Raw genomic sequence first — 19,743 nt, 5'->3', positions numbered from 1 at the left:
ACTCTACCACTGAGCCAACTTCCAAGCCCAAAGGTGAACTTTTTTCTTTTTTTTGGTTGGTCGTGGGGCTTGAACTCTGGGCCTGGGCACTGTCCCTCAGCTCTTCAGCTCAAGGCGAACGCTCTACCACTTGAGCTACAGCGCCACTTCCGGTTTTCTGGTGGTTTATTGGAGAAAAGAGTCCCATGGTCTCTCCTGCCCGGGCTGGCTTTGAACCGCGATCCTCAGATCTCAGCCTTCTGAGTAGCTAGGATTACAGGCGTGAGCCACCAGCGCCCGGCTACCATGAGATTCTTTTCTTTTTTTTTTCTTTTTGCTTATGTGGTGCTGAGGAATCGAACCCAGGGCCTCAGGCATGCAAAGCAAGCGCTCTACCACTGAGCCACCTTCCCAGCCCCTACCATGAGATTCTTATCTCCACAATTAACCATCAAAAAACCAGAAGTGGAGCTATGTTATAAGTGGTAGAGCACTAGCCTTGAGCAAAATAGCTCAGGAACAGAGCCCAGACTGGGTCAAGGCCCAGGATCAAGCCCCAGGGCAGGCAGAGGTAGAGGTGAGGGAAAGGTAAAAAAGAGGGAGTGGGAGAGGGAGAGAAGACTCGATAGTTGACCTCACTTAAGGGGTAATAGTAAAAACAGAGGAACACTAAAAGTATTTTACAAAGTGTATGTGAAATATACACAAATATGATGTTAGACTTGGGTCCCATCCCCAAAATACCTCACTATATAAGAAGGTAATAACAAGCCAGGCACTAGTGGTTCATGCCTATAATCCTAGTTGCTCAGGAGGCCAATATCTTATGATTGAGGTTCGAAGCCAGCTTAGGCAAGAAAGTCCATGAGACTCTTATCCTTACATAAGCACCAGAAAACTAGAAGTAGTGCTGTGGCTCAAACTGGTAGAATGCTAGCCTTGAGCAAAAAAGCTCAGGGACATTGCCCAGGCTCTAAGTTCAAGCCCCCATTGACAAAATAAAAGATAATAACTACATTACACTATATTGTTATAAGGATTTAAAAGTCTATAAAATACACATAACTTAAAGCCAAACATTAAACATAGTGATGAGGCCAGATCTTAATATTATGTTATTATTTTAACCCTTTCAAAAATGCTATAATACAACTCAAAAAATTTATATGCTTTAATCATGCTTGGCGTCTCAAGCTTGCAATCCTAGCTACTTCAAAGGCAGAGATGGCAGTCTTGAAGACAGCTCACAAGACTCCATTTCAGCCAAGGGCTAGGTACAATGTTACATGCCTGTCACCCCAATTATGAGGAAAACACAGTGAGTGGGCATGGGCATTTGCACCAAACACTGCAACTATGAAGGGGAGACAAAAAAAGAGGACTGTGGTCCAGATATAAAGCAAGAACCTAGCTTAAAAATAACCAATGCAGGGGTTGGGGATTTAACTCAGTGGAAGAGCATTTGCTTGGCAAGTGCAAGGCCATGAGTTCAGTCTTCAGCTTGACAAAAAGAAAACAGTAATAATAACCAGTGCAAAGAAGAGCAGCTGATGGAGTGACGCAAGAGGTAAAGTACCTGTTTAGCAAGTGTGAGGCCCTGAGTTCAACTCTCACTACCAAAAACAAAAAGTGTTTGAGTATACACATACATATATTTAATATATATCATATGCATAACATAGTATTGTGTATATGCATATATATATATATATATGCTGAAATTCCACACAAATTTCTGAAATGTGAGGCGTCTAAACTACTAAGAGCCTGACTGAATGCTGTAGGTTATTATTATTGAAAGTTGCTGTAGGGAGGCAGCTTGATTTGACCACAGCTATCTTGAGACATGACTGCCTTGACTGCCCCAGCGTAACCTTGGTTTGTTTTCTCCTATAGTTTCACAGCATTCTATAGACAAAACCATTCCACTGGTATGTGAAATGACAGTACCAAGAATGTGCCTAAAGTACTTGATGTAAGCATGAGATAAACCAGGTACATTCTGGCTTGGGTAAAGTTACCTTTGTTCTGATCTTATAATAAGACCCATCCTTCTGATCTAAATCTCACTTAGCTTACTGAAACACACTGTATATATTTCTCAATAAATTATATTATGTGCAATCTTGATCTGCCTACTTCTATTTTCAGTCTCATGAGAACTTAGATCCAGTTCTAATAAACTGAGAGCAGGAATTTCCTGAACAGTCTGTCCCTGATAAATGAACTGCACCAGAAGAGTACCTCCGTAGTTTTTATTCCATGAGATGATATCTATCCTATGACATATTTTAAAGCTGTATGTTCTCAAAAGTTTTTATATCATTATTTTATTTTTTTATATCATTATTTTAATAGTCATAAATAAAAAAGCACTTGTCATATTTAACACACTTGCTTTTTTACATCCTAGCAAACATTCAAATATTTAACTACTGTGTCATTTTTATATGTTCAAAATTCTTCTTACCTGCCTGTTGGAAAACCAAAATTTCCGTTCATGATATGCTGACAGGTAGAGCGCATACATCATGCCACTAGTAACTGCTGCAAGACAGCCAATGAAAAGCTTTGCAAAGCGTTGAAATAATATATCTGAAAAAGCATATTAAAGTAACCAAAAGGTAATATGTACTCTTGATATGATATGGAAGAAAAGCATTCTAACTCAAAAGTTTCTTTTCAAAAAACACACATCCCTAGTCTAGTCATAAGAAAGGCAAATTCTAACAGAGAAATATCCTACAATATATATACCTGCCTACTACTTCTGAAAGCTATTAAGATCATCGAAAACATGAAAAGGGCTGGGAAGGTGGCTCAGTGGTAGACTGCATGCATGAGGTCCTGGGTTCGATTCCTCAGCACCACATAAACAGAAAAAGCCAGAAGTAATGCTGTGGCTAAAGTGGCAGAGTGCTAGTCTTGAGCTGAAGAGCTCAGGGACAGTACCTAGGCCCAGAGTTCAAGTCCCACGACCAAAAAAACACCCAAAAAAATAAAAAACAAAAGAAAAAAAAACACAAAAAGCCCGAAACTAGAAGAGCCAAAAAGAACTGAAGAAGATATGAAAACTAAATACAATGTGCTATATGCTATATGGAATCCTTAAAAAGAAAATTTTAAAAACATTAGGTAAAAACTCTAAGTATTGGCTTTAATTAACAGAAATGTACCAATATTGATTCATTAATTGTACCAAATGTACATTAATATAAAATATTAGCAACTTTGTGCAGGGGAGGATAAAACTTGGAAACTGTAATGTGGGCTCAATTCTGTAAATCCAAAATAGTTTCAAAGGTTAAAGTCTAGATTCTGCGTGATGAAAAAGTTCTGGATACTGGTTTCACAAGGTAAGTATATTAAGTACTAAGTAAATCTATTAAGCACTATTAAGGTAAATATATGAAGCCCTAATGGACTGCACACTTAAAAATACCGATTCTTTAACAGAGGCTGAGATATAAAGGATTATAGTTTAAAACCAGCCCTGGCTCTCTCGCTGCTCTTTTCTAGCTCTCTGCTCTCTCTGCTCTTTTCTAGCTCTTTTCTCTCTCTTTCTCTCTTTCCCAGCTCTCTCTCATTCCCAGGCCTTTCCCAGCCATGTGGAGTGCCAACCTTGCCTGGTCCCAGCAGGTCTACTGAATAAACCTACCCCTTACCTGAATACCACGTGCGTGCTGCTGTTCTTACTTGGCTACCTCTCTGCTCTTGTCTAGCTCTTCTCAAGCTCTTTTCTCTATCTTTCCTCTCTCTCTTTCCCAGCTCTCTCTCTCTCCTAGGCCTTTCCCAGCTGCGTGGAGTTCCAACCTTGCCTTGTCCCATCAGGTCTACTTAATAAACCTACCCCTTACCTGAATACCACGTGCGTGCTGCTGTTCTTACTCAGCTACCTCTTTTTTAAAAAAAAAAAAAAAATTAAAACCAGCCCTGGCAGAAAAGTTTGCTAGATTCCAATTCCAAAATAATTAGTGAAAAGCATAATTAGAGGTAAGAATCAAGCCCTAGCCTATCAAATAGTGAGGCTGAGTTCAAATCCTAGTACCATGAAGAGAAAAAAAAAAGTAATCAAACGGGTTCCAGTGGCTCACATCTATAATCCTAGCTACTTAAGAGCCTGGATATGGGAGCATCATAGTTTGATGATCATGAGAAAAGTTCATGAAACCCCTTCTCAACCTGGGCACACTGGTGAGAGCCTGTTATGCTAAGCTACTTGACAAGCTAAGATTACCAAAAAAGGGCAGAACAATCCTGAGACTTCCTCTCAACAGAGGGAAGCTAGACAGATAGTGTGTGCTTATCATCCCAGCAACAATGAATAGTTTAAAATAGGCATATTAAGGTCCAAATACAGCCAGGATTTAAAAAGCAAGACCCTATTTAAAAATAACAAGCAGGGGCTGGGAAGGTAGCTCAGTGGTAGAGCACTTGCCTTGCATGCCTGAAGCCCTGGGTTCCATTCCTCAGCACCACATAAGCAAAAAGAAAAAAGCCGGAAGTGGCGCTGTGGCTCAAGTGGTAGAGCGCTAGCCTTGAGCTGAAGAGCTGAGGGACAGCGCCCAGGCCCAGAGTTCAGGTCCCATGACCGGACCCAAAAAAAATATATATATAACAAGCAAAGGCTCAGTGGCAAGTGTGTTTGCCTAGCAAGTATAAGGCAGTGAGTATGGGTATTTTTAAATAGTAACGAATAATAACTGTTTATAAACTGTTCCTAATAGCGCATGCATATCCTGTTTAAAACAGCATGTAGCATGTGAATTGCACATTTGCTCTACACAAATATACTAGCAAAAATAATATAATACAATATGAACTATATAAAGAACTAATCAGAAAATGTTTCTACAGTGGCCACTTGGAAAAGAACTTCAAGATTCCTTTTTAATGTGCATTTTATATTTTTATTCTTTCTCTAGGGCTCAGACAGTGGATGGGAATGTAGCTCAGAGGAGAATCACTTGCCTAGCATGCATGAGACCCAATTAAAAAGGAAAAAGGACTTCAACTATTGTAAGTTAACCCTACAAATCAGTAGCTATTATAAAAATACATATTTAGCTGGGCATGGTACACATGCCTATGAAGCTAGCACTCTGGAATCTAAGACAGGAGGACCTTAAATTCAAGGCCAGCTTTGGTTCATAGCAAGTTTGAGGCTACATAGTGAGACTCTGACACAAAAATTTAAAAATACATATTCTTTCAATTTCTAAACAAAAAGACTTTACCTTAATATTAAATATTTTGATCTTTGTAAGGTATCAAAAATGGAAGAGACATAAAACTTTTCATGTTTAATATAAATGTGGGTTTTGGAGAAAATAAAGAAATCTTGGCCATAGAAATTATCTTTTAAAATGATCAGTTTAAAAATGTAAAGTAAACCAGGCACAAGTGGCTCATGCTTGTAATCCTAGCTATTCAGGAGGCTGAGATCTGAGCATTGTGGTTCAAAGGCAGTCTGGGCAGAGAAGTCCATGAGACTCTTATCTCTAATTAAGCACAAAAAATGCTGAAAGTGGAGCTATAACTAAAGATGTAGAGCACCAGCCTTGAACACAAAAGCTTAGGGATAGCACCCAGGTCCTGAGTTGAAGCCCCACAACTGGATTTTTTTTTTTTTTTGCCAGTCCTTGAACTCAGGGCCTGGGCACTGTCCCTGAACTTCTTTTGCTCAAGGCTAACACTCTACCACTTGAGCCACAGTGCTACTTCCGGCTTTTTGAGGTACTGAGGAATCAAACGCAGGGTTTCATGCATGCTAGGCAAGCATTCTATCCCTAGGCCACATTCCTAGCCCTGGGGAAATTTTTTTTTTTTAAATAAAGGATCTAACTTTTAATTAAGTTGTTAGTTATAAACCAGGCTAATCAGGTAACTTCTATGTGGACCAAATCCTTCATTTGTAAAATGCTGATCAGGCTTAGAAAAACAAAGAAAGGGGCTGGGAAGGTGGCTCAGTGGTAGAGCGCTTGCCTTGCATGCAAGAGGCCCTGGGTTCGATTCCTCAGCACCACATAAGCAAAAAGAAAAAAGCCGGAAGTGGAGCTGTGGCTCAAGTGGTAGAGCGCTAGCCTTGAGCTGAAGAGCTGAGGGACAGTGCTCAGGCCCAGAGTTCAGGCCCCACAACCGGACCCAAAAAAAAAAAAAAAAAAAAAAGAAAAACAAAGAAAGATTAAATAAATGTTAATAGTAATATAGAGTGCAGTTGAGTAATATCTAATGTTCAAGAAAAAGTTAGGCCGGGTGCTGTTGGCTCATGCCTGTAATCCTAGCTACTCAGGAGGCTGAGATCTGAGGATCACGGTTCAAAATCAGCCCAGGCAGAAAAAGACCATGAGACTCCTATCTCCAATAAACCACTAGAAAACTGGAAGTGGCGCTGTAGCTCAAGTGGTAGAGTAGAAGTGACAGTCGGCCATTATAGCAGCAACTTAAGAGTCACTGTATGAGTGCCACTGGCTTATAATTCTAGTTATCCACGAGGCTGAGATCTGAGAACTATGCTTCAAAGCCAGCCAGGCAGGAAAGTCTATGAGACTCTTATTTCTGAGAGTTATTGTATGATTCTAGCTATTTTCTTTCTCTTTTTTTTTTCTTCCAGTCCTGGGGCTTGAACTCAGGGCCTAGGCACTGTCCTTGACCTTCTTTTTGTTCAAGGCTAGTACTCTACCAATTGAGCCACAGTGCCATTTTTGGCTTTTTCTGTTTATGTGGTACTGAGAAATTGAAACCAGGGCTTTATGCATTCTAGGCAAGCACTTTACCACTAAACCACATTCCCAGCCCTTGCTCTTATCTTCTAGCCTAAGAATAATACATCCTAAAAAAAAAATAATAATAATAATACGTCCTAAATAGAGACAGTTCCTTCATGATAAGTGAAACTATACAAGCCAACCTACATGTAACATAACACAAATCATCAATAAATATTTGTCATAAAGCACTGAGATTTATGGGAACTGTTTTACATCAAAATCTAATAAAAGTTAACCACATGACTAATCTCCAAGTATGCTCAATTTGGCTGGGGACAGACCTCAGTGACAGAACACTTGACAAATATGCACAAGGCTATGGGTTCCATCCCAACACGAAAACACAAAATAAAGCAAAACAAACGATCATTAAAAAAAAAAAAAAAAAAAAAAAAGGGCTGGGAAGTTGGCTAAGTGCTTGCCTTGTATGCATGAGGCCCTGGGTTCAATTCCTCAGCACCACATAAGCAGAAAAAGCCAGAAGTGGTGCTGTGGCTCAAGTGGTAGAGCGCTAGCCTTGAGCTGAAGAGCTGAGGAATAGCGCCCAGGCCCAGAGTTCAGGCTCCATGACCAGCAAAATAAATAAATAAATAAATAAAAATTTTCGAAGAAAGTAGTTCAGCCAGGTGCTGATGGCTCAAGCCTATAATCCTAGCTACACAAGAAGCTGAGATCTGAGGATCAAGGTTCAAAACCAGCCTGGGCAGGAATGTCTGTGAGATTCTTATCTCTAATTAACCACCAGAAAACCAGAAGTGGTGCTGTGACTCAAGTAGTAGAGTGCTAGCCTTGTGCTGAAGAGCCCAAAGACAGTACCCAGGTACAGAGTTCAAGCCCCAGACAAAAAAAAAGTTCATATAGTTAAGCTATTTTTAGTACTAATAATAGAAAGCTGAAAATCTATGTAACTTACGTTTTGGAGTTCTTTCAGGAATTGGAGTGTCATTGATTTTCTTCTCTTCTTTGGCAGATCTTTGACTTTCTGAAGACTTTGGTTTTTTCCTTTGGCGCAGTTCTACAGTTGGTCCTTAAAAATTGTGAGATATTATAATGTATGCATAAATCATCTGCATATGCTGATTAGCTTTTTGTGTGTGTCAGTCATAAGGCTTGAACTCAGGATCTGGGCACTGTCCCTAAGCTTTTTCAGTCAAAGTTAGCCACATTGAGCCACATTTCTGGTTTTCTGGTGCTTATTTGGAGATTAAGAGCCTCACAGACTTTCCTGCCTCAGCTAGCTCTGAACCATGCTCCTCAAATCTCAGCCTCCTGAGTCACTAGGATTACTGGCACCTGGCTTAACTTTTATCATCTAAACCAAGTCATACTGAGTCTTTACTAAGTCTTTTTTTTTTTTTTTTGGGGGGGGGTCTGATCGTGGAGCCTGAACTCTGGGCTTGGGCACTGTCCCTCAGCTCTTCAGCTCAAGGCTAGTAGCGCTCTACCACAGCACCACTTCCGGCTTTTTTCTTTTTGCTTATGTGGTGCTGAGGAATCGAATCCAGGGCCTCAGGCACGCAAGGCAAGCACTCTACCACTTAGCCACCCTCCCAGCCCTTCCAGATACTCTTATCTCCAATAAACTACTCAGAAAAAGCCAAAAGTGGCACTTTGGCGCAAGTGGTAGAGTGCTAGCCTCAAGCACAAAGAGGCTCAGGGACAGTGCCTAGCCCCTGAGTTCAAGTCCTAGGACTAGCCAAAACAATAAAAACAGGAATTAATCTCTTTAGGATTGGAAAGGAGGCTTTTCTTTTCTCTAAGTAATGAGTTAAGGCTGTGAAATATAAATCTAAATAAATAAGTCAAAATAGCAGAATCTGTTGCTATTGATCAGATGGATGGTTCTGCAGCTTTAGTGTTAAAAAAATGAGTAAAACGAAGGTATTTTTAAAGTTTCAAAGAAAATTCATATGTTCACTAATATATCTTTAAACACTACTATAGTAAAAAAAAAATTGTACATTTAGTGAATCCAGTCTGACAAGTCTAAGTTTTATAAATTTTTTTCACCATTTCTTCTTTTTTCTTTCTTTTTTTTTTTGTCCCTAGCCTGGGTACTATTCCTGAGGGGATTTTTTTGCTTAAGGATAATAACTCTCTAGCACTTAAAGCTCCAACTCTACTTACTTCCAGCTTTTTTGGTGTCTAATTGGAGATAAGAATCTCATAGGAACCAAGCACCTGTGGCTTACACCTCCTAGCTACTCAGGAGGCTGAGATCTGAGGATCGCGGTTCAAAGCCAGCCCGGGCAGGAAAGTCCTTAAGACTCTCCAATAAACCACTAGAAAAGCAGAAGTGACGCTGTGGCTCAAGCGGTAGAGTGTTTGTCTTGAGCTGAAGAGCGCAGCGACAGCGCCCAGGCCCAGAGTTCAAGCCCCACGACTGACAAAAAAAAAACTTCTCATAGGGCTGGGAAGGTGGCTCAGTGGTAGACTGCTTGCCTTGCATGCATGAGGCCCTGGGTTCGATTTCTCTGCACCACATAAGCAGAAAACGCAGGAAGTGGCGCTGTGGCTCAAGCAACAGAGTGTTAGCCTTGAGCTGAAGAGCTGAGGGGCAGTGCCAAGGCCTCATTCAGGCCCCACAACCAACAATAAATAAATAAATAAATAAATCTTACAGACTTTCCTTTCTGGGTGGGCTTCAAACTGTGATCCTCAGCTCTTAGCCTCCTGAGTAGCTAGGATTACAGGTATAGGCCACTGGCTGGCTTCACAAGATTACATTTTTAACACTATCAAGAAAAACCAAACTGCTACTCAGGAGGCTGAGATCTGAGGATAGCAGTTCAAAGTCAGCCCGGGCAGGAAAGTCCTTGAGACTCTTATCTCCAATAAACCACTAGAAAACTGAAAGTGGTGCTGTGGCTCAAGCGGTAAAAGCGCTAGCCTTGAGCTGAAGAGCTGAGGGACAGCGCCCAAGCCCAGAGTTCAAGCCTCACAACCGACCAAAAAGAAAAAAGAAAAACCAAACTAAGTGAAAATGGTTATATACCCACAAAAACAATCCGCAATTTCATCTCTGGTCCAACAATCTTTGATGAAATAGTAGGGCTAAAATGTCTTGCAAATGTCCATCCAGAGACTATATATAATTTCCAACACTCTTCTATTGAAGTTTTGTCACTCCTTTTGTGTGTGTGTGTGTGTGTGTGTATGTGTGTGTTCTTTGTTGGTATTGGGCTTGACTTCAGGGCCTTGGGCACTGTTTGTGATGACCTGAGCATTTCTGCTCAAAGATAGCCTAGCGCTCTACCACTTTCAGCCACAGCTCCACTTCTAGTTTTCTGATGGTTAATCGGAAACAAAAGTATCCGGACTTTTCCTGCCTGAGCTGGCTCTGAACAACGACCATCAGATCTCAGCCTACTGAGTGGCTAGGATTAGAGGGGTGAGCAACCAGCGCCTGCGCCCGACTGTCACTTCTTTCTTTACTCCAACATTTGATTCAGGAAATATAAGAACACCCACCCACCCATCCTCTACTACATCAAGAAAACTTTTTTAGAAGTTCAAATTTCAAGAGTATTCAGTTGGAAAATACAGAATATCTAAGAGTGTAAATGATAAAAGATATAAATGACATCAGGATACAAGTGAAATATATAGACCAATGTAAGGTATTTTGTGTTAGTGTATATACCGGGGCTTGAACCTAGGGCTTTATGTTCCCCCTCAGTTCTTTTGCTCTACCACTTGAGCCACACCGTCATTTCCAGCTTTTTGCTGGTTAACTGGAGAAAAGGGCCTATAAGATTTGTCTGCCGGGAGTTAACTCCAAACCACCGTCCTTAAATTTCAGCCTTTTCATCCCCCAAGGTGTAGTCCAAGCTCTGCCCTTTGACATTATCCCTCAACTGTAAGTAAATCACTGCGTGTCCATTCCCTTCCAATGTACCTTAGCATGTTTATCTCAAATCCCTACCTCTATGTACCCCAGTCCCTCCTCCTCCAGGGTCTTTGTTTTGGTTAATATTTAAACATAAGGGTTTTGATTAAACTACCATATTCATAAGTACACTCTGGATCTAAATCAACATCTTCTACACGTTCCCTATTCGGTTAATGCTCAGCTAATGACCCTCGGCTGACACCACACATACACATAGATACACACTTTACACACATACATACACGTGTGTTCACACTTTTCTCTGGCTACCAACTTCCAATTTTAAGCCTCACTTTGGCATCCTCTTAGGCAGACATAACTCCGGGCTTTTCCTTCGGCTGCCCCCCGAGATCATGCACAAAGTCCCTCCGTCCGTCCCGCCCGCCCCGCCGCTCCGCGGCTGCCTCCGCCGCCTGCAGCCCAGGCCTCTGGGCCCCGGGGCCACCGCCCCTTTCCCCAGACCGGCCTCGGCAGTTAAGGAGCTGGACTCCGAGTGTCACCTTCTTCCTTTGCCATGGTCTCGGCGCAGGCCCGGGTGGTCCTCCGGTTCCCGCACGGCCCGGAGTCTGCCACCCTCCTCGTCGCCAAACCTTCGGCCGCCCCGCACCCGCTCCCGCGCCCGCCGCCGCTCTCGGCCGCCGCGCCCCCACTTCCTGACCCGCCTCCTTTCCGTGTCTCCACCAATGGAGGCCCCGGAACCAAGGTTCCGGAAGCGGAGCGCAGCCGGAACGCTTCTCGAGGTGCACCAGGGCCTGCGGGTTGTGGCGCCGCCTGCTTCCGGGAAGCGACGCTGCTCGGCCTCCGCCGCGGGCCTGTCCGGGCGGATCCCTTGACCGCACGAGTCGAAGACCAGTACCAGCCACACCTTCCGGGATCCCCTGATTCGAGTCCATTGCAAAGCAAGTCACAGAGCTAGTTGTCTAGAACGGGACCCAGGGCTCCGAGCAGATGCCTGGGCTGCGGACCCACGGAGGTTTCAGATCGGGACCCTTGGTCAGGCCGAGGACGCTGCCCTCCCTTCCTTTTTCTTTTTTTTCTTTAGTTTGTGTGTGAAGCTGGGCGCCGGTGGCTCACGCTTGTAATCCTAGCTACTCAGGAGGCTGAGATCTGAGGATCATGGTTCAAATCCAGCCCGGGAAGGAAAGTCCGTGAGACTCTTATCTCCAGTAAACCACCAGAAGACCGGAAGTGGTGCTGTGTAGAGCGCTAGTCTTGAGCTGAAGAGCTGAGGGACAGGGCCCAGGCCCAGAGTTCAAGGCCCACAGCCGGCCCCCTCCCCCCCCCCAAAAAAAGAATTATCTGCTGGTCCTGGGTTTTGAACTCAGGACCTGGGCGCTGTCCCTGAGCTTTTGTGCTCAAGGCTAACACTCTACTCCGGAGCCAGAGATGTGTCTTGAGCTTTCCTGCCCAGGCTGGCGTCAAACTGTGATGCTCACATCTCAGCCTCCTAAGTAAGTTTCAAGCCTGAGCCTCTTGTGTGCAGCTCCTTTTATCTTCCTTTGTTTTTGTTGTTTTCGTTTGGTCTTGTTGTATAGCTCAGGCTGAGCTCATATTTGCTATTTTCTTCCCTCCTCTTCTCAAATGCTGCAATTACAGATGTTCACTACCGCACCTGGCTTAGCAGAGCTTTTTTTTGTCAGTCATGAGGCTTGAACGCTGGGCCTGGGCACTGCCCTGAGCACTTCAGCTCAAGGCTAGCTCTTTACCACTTGCACCACAGCACCACTTCCAGCTTTGTGGTGCTTAATTAATTAGAGATAATAGTCTCAAGGACGTTCCTGCCGGGCTGGCTTTGAATCGCGATCCTCAGATCTCAGCTTCCTGAGTAGCTTGGATTACAAGCGTGAGCCACCGACACCCAGCCAGCAGAACTCTTAATCATTACAAAAGTTTTGTTCTGGTTCTGGGTCACCAAAAATGGTGAAATAAACGTTTTATGATTAGATTACCTTAGAGAAAAAAAAAAGATACTAATACAGTTTATGAAGAGTGTGTATAGGTACTACACAACACAACAGTTTTCATTTGTAATGCCATATTTTCACTTCAAGCACCAGGACCGTTTCTCCAACCTTACTTGGTAGTAAATTTAGAAATGACAATAATTTTAGAGCTGGAGGTGGGGGAAAGCATAGAATTCACTGAAGTCATTGAGCTATTATGGATGTTTCTTTCTTAGCAAGCAGCAAGATTGTCCTAAAAGTACCTTCATTAAGCTAGGATATTTGGGGAGAGTTTTTTTATGTTTCGTTGACTGAGTATGTCATGCACCTAAATATGTCTTTGGCCTTTAGTCAGCACTGCACTAACAAAAAACAGTGACCAAAAAAGGCCACAGGTCGGCCGGGCGCCGGTGGCTCACGCCTGTAATCCTAGCTACTCAGGAGGCTGAGATCTGAGAATCGCGGTTCAAAGCCAGCCCGGGCAGGAAAGACCGTGAGACTCCTATCTCCAATAAACCACTAGAAAACCGGAAGTGGCGCTGTAGCTCAAGTGGTAGAGCGCTGGCCTTGAGCTGAAGAGCTGAGGGACAGCGCCCAAGCCCAGAGTTCAAGCCCCATGACCGACAAAAAAAAAAAAAAAAAAAAGGCCACAGGTCAAGCTGTGAAATGAAAAAAATGAGCCTGGAGAACCACAAAATATGACAGGGACCCTATACATGGACTAGCCCATTTTTATGGAACATCAAAACTCAGTATTTTCCAAGTCTATGGTCTTGAGGTAATAGATGTACTGTAGTGTTTTATTATGATTGTTGTGAGAATTGAACCTAGGGCCTCACTCAGAGGAAAGCTGCTCTACCAGTTGAGTCATACCTCTAGCCCCTTTTTAAAAAGCTTCTTTGTTTTGTTTATGTCTGTCATGGGGCTTGAGACCTGGGTGCAGTCCCTGAGCTCTTTTGCTCAAGGCTAGCACCCTACCACTTTGAGCTATAGGTCCACTGGTGATTAATTGGAAAGAAGAGTCTCATAGACTTCCCTGCCCAGGCTGGCTCCACTCTGATCCTCAGATCTCAGCCTCCTGAGTAGTTAGAATTACAGGCCTGAGCCACCAGCACCTTTTTTTTTTTTTTTTTACTGGTTTTGAGAGAGTTTACTTAATTTAGGAGTAATCTCCAACTCGTGATCCTCCTACCTCTGCCTCTCAAGAAGCTAAAATTATAATCTGTCACTACATTCTGACATGCTGTAATTTCATGATTACCTTGTAAATTTTCCTAGATTACTAAGAAGGGGGCAAAGCTTCTTAAAATGAGAAATGGAATCATTCAACCATTAGATGGAAATCAACAGAAAAAATTGTGTGTACCTCTAGAAACTTCCCTTGGGCCCTCAAATCTAAGGATAACAAGAGTGGAATAGCCTATCCACAAGTCAGTGTGATCTGATATAAATGAAATAAGACATTTCTTGTTGAAAATTTATTCTTTCTTTCTTTCCTTCTTTCCTTCCTTCCTTCCTTCTTTCTTTCGCCAGTCATGGTACCTGAACTCTGGGCCTGAGCACTGTCCCTCAGCTCTTCAACTCAAGGCTAGAGCCACAGCACCACTTCCAGCTTTTTCTGCTTATGTGGTGCTGAGGAATCGAACCCAGGGCCTCATGCATGCAAGGCAAGCACTCTACCACTGAGCCACCTTCCCAGCCCCTAGAAAATATATTCTTTATCTAAAAAGGCAAAACTCTTAACTGCTCAAGATGTTGCATTGCCGCAGTCATTATAGGTAAGTTTTCAGGAGGTCAATCTATAATTCCCAAAGGCAAGTAGCTTCCAGGTAGTACTGTGCATGGCTAGTAGACACATAGCCTTAAGATGTCTTCAGTTGATTTTTTTTTTTTTTTTTCAGTCATAGGGTTTGAACTCTGGGCCTGGGCGCTGTCCCTAAGCTCTTTAGCTCAAGGCTAGCACTCTATCACTTGAGCCACAGCACCACTTCTGGTTTTCAGGTGGTTAACTGGAGATAGTCTTATAGACTTTCCTGCCCAGGCTGGCTCTGAACCTTGATCCTCAGATCTCAGCCTTCTGAGTAGCTAGGATTACAGGTGTGAGCCACCAGTGCCTGGCTTTCAGATGATAATTTTATTGACAGTTTTGCCAAAGCAACCAATGGGATGTTAGGTACCTATCCAAAATGTATACTCTTTGCTCCACTTGGACTAACCCCAAACATACCACATTTTCCCAGTTTCATGTATAAACTATTCTAGGAGCAGTATGATTTTTTTGCCACCTTCAAAAAGGATAAGGCTGAATCTGGAAGCAGTGGATGTTGTCAGGGAACAATGTGAAATATTCTGTGTTTTCAGAAGAGGACTGGGGTAAACTCAGAAATACAATGCTTGCCTAGCATGTGTGAAGCCCTGGATTCAGTTGCCAGCACTGAAAAAAAGTCTTTAGATTAGCTGTTAATTGGACCATGTAAACTTGGATGGAAGATACTATTCTTCAATGTGGCTCAGCATTAACATTTTTCATATGTACTTAGTTATGTCTCTAAGAATTTGTAAGAACTATGAAATTCCAAAGTTATTTTCCTTTGTGACATCAGATAAAATTGGATTAAATTTCTTTCTCAGTGTAAACTTGAAAGTCTATAAATATATTAACAATTAAAAACAAATTATTTTAAAATTAAAATAAGAAAATGTAGATTAGGAGTACTAAATGAAGTAAAGCAATGGAAATTAAAATGTTCAAAGAAAATGTACCAAAAAATTACTGGCTAGCTGGGTGCCACAGGCTCATACCTAAATCCTTAGCTACTCAAGAAACTGAGATTTAGCAGACCTCAATTCAAACCTAGACTCCATCTCCGAAGTAACTAGCCATAATAATAATAATAATAATATTAGGGCTGGAGGCATACTCAAATGGTAAAGCACTAGCCAAACAAGCCACATAAGGTCTAGAGTTCAAACCTTATTCCATCAAATGGAAGAGGTAGGGGGAGGAGGAAAAGGAGGACAAGAAAAGCAGCTGCCAATTAAATCTACAATACATAATGACAACCAGGATGTGATAATAATTAAAGATGACTCCTGAGGGATGTGAGGTAGATCTGATGGCAACATCTGTCACTCTATTGATCATCAGAATTGACTTGGCTGATTGCTGGGCTGACAGGCATCCTATTCCTCACTCTCCACACGTCTCTCTCCCAAAGTTGCATTCAGTCTAGGGTATATGAGGAGTTGATCTCTCCTACTAGAACCTCCCAACAAGCCCTCAAATCTTGAGAATAATCATACTTTTTTTTTCTTTTTGTCGTTGTGGGGCTTGAAGCCAGGGCCTGGGCACTGACCCTCAGCTTTTTTTGCTCAAGGTTACATTCTACTACTTTGAGCCACAGCTCAACTTGTTTTTTGTTTGTTTGTTTTTCTGGTGGTTAATTGGAGTCTCACAGACTTTCTTGCCTAGGCTGGCTTTGAACCTCGACCATCAGATCTCAGCCTCCTGAGTAGCTAGGATTACTGTTGTGAACCATCAACACCAGCTAACTCATATACTTTTTTAAAAAAGCAGTGCTGAGGATTTGAACTCAGGACCTAACACTTGCTAGGTTGGCAAGATCCAGCTGTTTCTCAGTTCTTTTTTCAATTTCTTTTTAGGAGTCTGGCTTTCTGGGTGGTGCTCATGCCTGAACTGTGATCTACCTCGGTATAGACTTCCCATCATGTCAGGGATCACAGACACACCTCACCACATTGCTTCCTTCCACGGAGATGGAGTCTCATAGTCTTCTCTGCCCAGGCTAGCCTGGTACACTATTCTTCCAATCTCAGACTCCTTTCCATCTCAGGTCCTTGTCTTTGTGAGGCTAGCGTGTTACCATTTAAGCCATGCCTCCAGTCCCTGCTGTTTTCTAGTTATTTTGGAGATGGAATCTAGCCAACTTGAACTGCAGTTAGCTGGCCTTGAACTGCAACCCTGAGGTATCAACTTCCTGAGTAGTTTCAATTATACATGTGAGCACTAGCACCTAGTTACATTTTTTTAAAATAATACAGTAAAAATTCAGAATTAATCATGATAGGATTTTTATTTGGCTTGGTGTAGTTGTATATGTCTTACTAGCTATTTGAGAGACTGAGGTAGGAATACATTTCTGAGGCTAGCCTGGACAACTTAGTGTCACCCTGTCTGAAAAAAAGAAGAGGGGGGGCCAGGTGCTGGTGGCTCACGCCGGTAATCCTAGCTACTCAAGAGGCTGAGATCTGAGGATCCCGGTTCAAAGTCAGCCCTGGCAGGAAAGTCCATAAACTCTGGGCCTGGGTGCTGTCCCTGTGTTCTTTAGCTTAAGGCAAGCATTCTACCACTTGAGCCACAGCGCCACTTCTGGCTTTTTTCTTTTTGCTTATGTGGTGCTGAGGAATCGAACCCAGGGCCTCAGGCATGCAAAGCAAGCACTCTACCACTGAGCCACCTTCCCAGCTCCATCCATTAGACTCTTACCTCCAATAAACCACTAGAAAACCGGAAGTGGCACTGTGACTCAAGCAGTAGAGCGCTTGCCTTAAGCTGAAGAACACAGGGACAGCACCCAGGCCCAGAGTTCAAGCCCCATAACAAAAAAAAAAAAAAAAAAAAAGAAGGAAAGAAAGAAAAAAATGAGGGGGGGGGGCTGTGACAATGTACCTTAATTATAAAGCCCTATATAGCATGTACAAGGCCCTGGGTTCAATCCCCATAGTACCCCTACCCATACCATCATTTTTTTCTTTTTTTTTCTTTTTTTTTTTTTTTTGACAGTCTTGGGGCTTGACTCAGGGCCTGGGCACTGTCCCTGAGCTTTTGCCCGTGGCTAGCACTCTACCACTTGAGCCACAGTGGCACTTCAGGCTTTTTCTGTTTATGTGGTACTAAGGAATCGAACCCAGGGCTTCATGCATGCTAGGCAAGCACTCTACCACTGAGCCACCTTGTCAGGCAAAACTCTGAGAACCTTTCTTTTTTTTCAGTCTTGGGATTTGAACTCAGGGCCTGAGTGCTGTCCCTGAGCTTTCTAGCTCTAAGCTAGTGTTGTGCCACTTGGAGCCACAGCACCATTTCCAATCTTCTGGTGGTTAATTGGAGATCAGCGTCTCATGGACTTTGCTGCCTGTGCTGGCTTTGAACCATGATCTTCAGATCTCAGCCTAGGATTACAGGCATGAGCCACCAGCACCCTGCCTCCATCATTCTTTTCAAGTTCCTGTTAGAATATTGAGTTTGCACTCTTTGGCTAAGATTCAGATTGTGAAAAGCCTATAGCACTATATGTCCAGTGGATGGCAGAAGCAGACAAAATTATGTTCAGGTAAATTTTGTACCTAACTGGCTATAACTACATGTACTTAAGCATAAAAAAGTGACTGAAGCAGGGTGGTGGTGACTCAGGCCTGTAATCCTCACTACTTAGGAGGCTGAGATCTGAGGGTCGAGGTTCAAAGCCAGACTGGACATGTGCAATGAGTGCCCTGAGGTGGTTTACCACTAGGGTTGTTTGGCCAGTATTTTGAATGTATTTATCATTGATAGATTTTATAACTTATGATCAACTCAAGAATTCACCCTGCCACCTCAGACAAAAGTGCTTAACCCTTCCACCTTTAGTGTAATTCTTCTAATAATGAAGTACCAGGCCATAGACACCCCCCCCCCCCACACACACACAAAGACCATCAGGAAGCCCTCCCCGATGTCTCGCTGTTGTAAATGCACGAGTCATTTATTACAGCTCGAGGTAATCGGTCAGGGTGGTCTGAGATTCCTGGACAAATCAAGGCAATCTGATTTCTTAGTTATTTTAACTGTTGGGCCTGAACTCTGGGCCTGGGTGCTGTCCCTCAGCTCTTCACCTCAAGGCTAGTGCTCTACCGCTTGAGCCACAGTGCCACTTCCGGCTTTTTTCTTTTTGCTTATGTGGTGCTGAGGAATCGAACCACTGAGCCACCTTCCCAGCCCGAGTAGGGGCCTTCTTAATCTGTTCGAAGGACGCTCCCCTGTCATCAGTCCAGAGCCACTGTTGATCGTGGCTGCACAGAGAGGCTTCGCTAGCTCAGCGAACCCAGGAATCCACAGCCTGCAAAAGCCGCAAAGCTCTGGGGTCTGGGGATTTTGAGCACGGTCTCCTTTCTGGCTTGAGTTAGCCACCTCTGGCCTCCTCTTAACAGGTCCCCCGGTAGCTCACCTCCGGCTTGCAGATCTGAGCTTTTCTGGCTGAGCTCGGTCCCCGTGGTCTCCCGGCCCCTGGAGCAAGGCCTTAGTCCTTTCCTAGCATTCCTCGCGGCTCTCCGCGGCTTCCAGTGGATCATTCACTGGCTGATTGGGGCGGACTCACCCGCATCTTCACGGAGGGCTTCCTCAAAGGTGGTGGGCGGGCTCTTACATCCTGTCTATGTGAGCTGTCCGCTAATTCCTTTTCGGGGTCCGCCCACTCCAAGGCGAACAGATCCTGGCTTTTTGTTTGTTTGTTTTTGGTCGGCTTTTTGTTTGTTTGTTTTTGGTCGGTTGTGGGGCCTGAACTCTGGGCCTGGGCGCTGTCCCACTTGAGCCACAGCGCCACTTTCGGCTTTTTTCTTTTTGCTTATGTGGTGCTGAGGAATCGAACCCAGGGCCTCAGGCATGTAAGGCAAGCGCTCTACCACTGAGCCACCTTCCCAGCCCCAGATCCTGGCTTTTTGGGGCCAAGGGCAAGCAGAAGAAAGCATCTGTATACCATTGGCGCTCCGGCGATAAAGGGCGGTGAAGGGCCGAGGAGGGTGTGCGGGTCCCTAGTTCGCTTACTTACCTCTCAGGTCCTGAACCCGCTGTGGTTTGCGGACCGCTAACAATCGGGTGTTCCAGGCTGATTGGCAAGGCCGTAACACACCCAATTCCAGAAGACACCGGATATGGGGGGTAATTCCCATTCTGGCCTCTCAAGGCAAGGGGTATTGTCTGACCCTAGCTGGACGGGCCCCGGTTTTAACTCCACGCACCCGCCGGTCGGTGCCTGGCTAGCTCCACGCCCCCGTTTCCGCCCAGGCCGCAGGGAAAGCGTCTAGCCAATAGCCTATGTCGCCATCTGGTGGTGGCGGGTGCTGGTGCAGGCGATACTCGTCTTCCAGAACTGAAGTCCCGCCC

The 19,743-nt window shown here is 43.8% G+C and overlaps 1 protein-coding gene across 2 annotated transcripts in view; it reads right to left on the bottom strand.

The window, feature by feature from the left end:
- Dpy19l4 (dpy-19 like 4) overlaps positions 1 to 11,251 on the bottom strand; it is a 62,460-nt gene extending 51,209 nt beyond the window's left edge. Inside the window, exons 1-3 of one of the 2 annotated variants that reach the window (XM_069991085.1) lie at positions 11,142 to 11,251; positions 7,663 to 7,776; positions 2,450 to 2,574 (exon numbers count right to left, since the gene is read on the bottom strand). In XM_069991085.1, the coding sequence (XP_069847186.1) occupies positions 2,450 to 2,574; positions 7,663 to 7,776; positions 11,142 to 11,157 (255 nt within the window). In that variant the 5' untranslated portion in view covers positions 11,158 to 11,251. Of the gene's footprint in view, positions 1 to 2,449; positions 2,575 to 7,662; positions 7,777 to 11,141 lie in introns of those variants that run through there. The other variant, XM_069991086.1, reaches the window with a different exon arrangement.
- Between the last annotated feature and the right edge of the window lie 8,492 nt (positions 11,252 to 19,743).

The sequence above is a fragment of the Dipodomys merriami genome, unplaced genomic scaffold (genome assembly GCF_024711535.1).
Source record: "Dipodomys merriami isolate MVZ:Mamm:240054 unplaced genomic scaffold, mDipMer1.0.p SCAF_4, whole genome shotgun sequence".
NCBI lineage: Eukaryota > Metazoa > Chordata > Mammalia > Rodentia > Heteromyidae > Dipodomys > Dipodomys merriami.
This window is presented reverse-complemented; position numbering and strand designations above follow the sequence as displayed.